The following is a 2,500-nucleotide window of genomic DNA, read 5'->3' as shown; positions in this document are numbered from 1 at the left end:
GGTATTCAAAGTACTCATGACAAACTAGACAGATCAAAAAATTAACAGACTTCATCTATGAAATTTCCAGTAAAACTTAAAATAAATAATCAATTATAGAAATATGATACCTGATGGAAGCCATTCCAAAATTTGCTTAAGAGAGATAAACTTTTGACTGATATATTTGATATAACTGATGTATTAAAAAATAAAAAAACGTAGATAGCACCACTCACAACCTTTCTAGTTTTTTGGACGACAATGTTTCCTTGTGGTGTGTTGGGGGGCAGAGCTCCCAGTCAACCCTCCCCTCGGCCAGTATCCATAAGGAATGCCCAATCACGGCCAATTAGATTACTGAATAAATACTGTGAGAGTTGGGGACTTAGTCATTGGCAAGTGCATCTGTATTGTAAAAAATTATCAGTTTCTGGTTCTTCATGTCGTGATCTCTGAGGTAGCTTATGCATGTAGGATAGGGTATGCTTGTTCAAGTAAACTTTTACTAAAATATTCAAGTGCATCTTATAACCCGCAAAAATGATTTCTTACCATTGTACTCAAGGAAAATATGGCAATTAATTGTTTGTGATGGGAAAAAAAATATAAAAGAAAACAAGAATCTTCATTGTGAAAGCCATGCACTATGACATTACAGATAAAATTCCTCCACCCTATATGCCATGAAGTCTTTGAGAGTTTAAGGTACAGAAAAATTAACTTAAGTCAAAATCTTTACGAATCTCCCAAACAAGCTTCCTTTTCTGCCCAATTGATAAATACATCTCATTTTCAACTGGGAAAATACGACTTAGCAAAAGAAACTGATAGGCGGCACGGGAAATGTGAGGGGGAAATCAGCCGAACCCCACAATCTGTTTCCCTTCCCCCACCACCCACCTGTCAGCATAACTCACCTGAATATCGACTTTCTGCCCAGGTGTCTCCTGGATTTCGTACTCTCCCGAGACGAGGACATCCTTATGAATCTCTTCCCGGAGACATTTTTGTGTGTTGGGCTGCAAATGGAACATTATTCCATCGGCGGCGGCGGCCAAGAGCCCCACTATCGCCATTACCCATGTTAAGCGTCCCATCCTCTCCTTCTTGCTCTTTTGTGGGTTTCACAAACCAGGCATTAAGTCCTTTGGCCTGTCTGGTGGACGGCGTTCACGGGAAAACGTCGAACTTCTGTTAAAAAGTGACGTTATCTGCTGGAGAAAGCAGCCGATGACGTTCTGCTTACAGACGAGAGTTCCACGTAACTTCTTCCGAGTGGCGAAAAATCCGGGTTGCAGAAAGGAATTTTCCATTTCAAATTTTCCAAGTATTGCTCAACTTCTATATGTTTTCCAATAGAATATTTATTTTTTATTAAATTTATCTATTTTTTGGCTCTATGGTCAGCCTATTTCCTCAAATAAAACGAATTACTTCATCGACTTATTTAGAGTATTTCTGCTACGCGAACAAAAGACGCACGTGTTGCGCAAGTGTTTGTTTACATCTTCAACCGCGGTGTCGTCTGTCAGGGGGAAATTAAAATCGTCTGCCGAAAATAAGGAATTGGACTTCTTGTTTCAGAATTAAACTAGAAAAGAATATAAAAAACACTTGTTATCATTTGAAGGGTATCACGCCATGTCAATCACCGAAAGAGTGTAAGTATGGGTAAATAAATATGAATTTGATATCATTAGATTTGTCTCTATTTGATTTATGTGGATAATCAAATATATATTTACACACAGGTATATAATCATATACATTTATACACAGAAGCGAAGTAAATCTCATTTTCGACCCATTTGTTGCCCGTTTTGCTCGTGATCATCACTTGTATTCACTTCATATTTCCTCTATGCTTTACATGTGTATGGAATATCATGGCTTAAATCTGCTAATACCACACCCAACTTTGTTATTATCTTATCAGATATGCCTGGCTTGCTGACCTCTTTCATGAAAGAGGTCTTTTCTTCTGTAATCCATTCCTATCAGCTTTTATTATTATAACTTATTCTTTGTACCCAAAGCAGCACACAACATAATGGCATATACAGCCTTTTAGACTCCTTGGATATGGGTAAACTTTTTTTTTATGGGAGTATCCATATCTATAGATTATATGCCCTTTGCTTAGTTTTTGGGTAATTTGTAATGCTTCTCTCACATGAAATTCACTTTGCTTCCTCTTCCCCAACCTTGAAAATAATGAAAACTAACTAAAATTCTATTCTATTTTTTCTCTTTTCTTGCTATATCATTTGTTTCATTATAAATAATTACTTTAAATTTCACCCTTTGGGTTTTTAATCTTAAAAGAATATTTTCATTTTTTATTTTTCAGTTACTTTATTTTCCTTGCCACATTGTATTGATGATTTAGCACTGATTCCATATGGTTATTTTTGTGATTCTAGTTATATACAATTATCTGCATTCCCAGATGTATATTTCACTATACTTTTCAAACTGGAAACCTATGACTATAAATGTTTTAACTACCTCAATTTCT

General features: G+C 36.0%; 2 protein-coding genes across 2 annotated transcripts in view; one reads left to right on the top strand and one right to left on the bottom strand.

Moving 5' to 3' along the window:
- Positions 1–1,261, bottom strand: part of LOC125042848 (transmembrane emp24 domain-containing protein bai-like) — a 3,926-nt gene extending 2,665 nt beyond the window's left edge. The window contains exon 1 of the mRNA XM_047638709.1: positions 900–1,261. Coding sequence (XP_047494665.1) covers positions 900–1,079 — 180 coding nt within the window. The 5' untranslated portion in view covers positions 1,080–1,261. The remainder of the gene's footprint in view (positions 1–899) is intronic.
- Positions 1,262–1,488: 227 nt separating this feature from the next.
- The window catches only part of LOC125043827, a 7,498-nt gene continuing 6,486 nt past the window's right edge, over positions 1,489–2,500 (top strand). Inside the window, exon 1 of the mRNA XM_047640154.1 lies at positions 1,489–1,643. Within this exon, the coding sequence (XP_047496110.1) occupies positions 1,624–1,643 (20 nt within the window). The 5' untranslated portion in view covers positions 1,489–1,623. The remainder of the gene's footprint in view (positions 1,644–2,500) is intronic.

This window comes from Penaeus chinensis, chromosome 3 (genome assembly GCF_019202785.1).
Source record: "Penaeus chinensis breed Huanghai No. 1 chromosome 3, ASM1920278v2, whole genome shotgun sequence".
NCBI lineage: Eukaryota > Metazoa > Arthropoda > Malacostraca > Decapoda > Penaeidae > Penaeus > Penaeus chinensis.
This window is presented reverse-complemented; position numbering and strand designations above follow the sequence as displayed.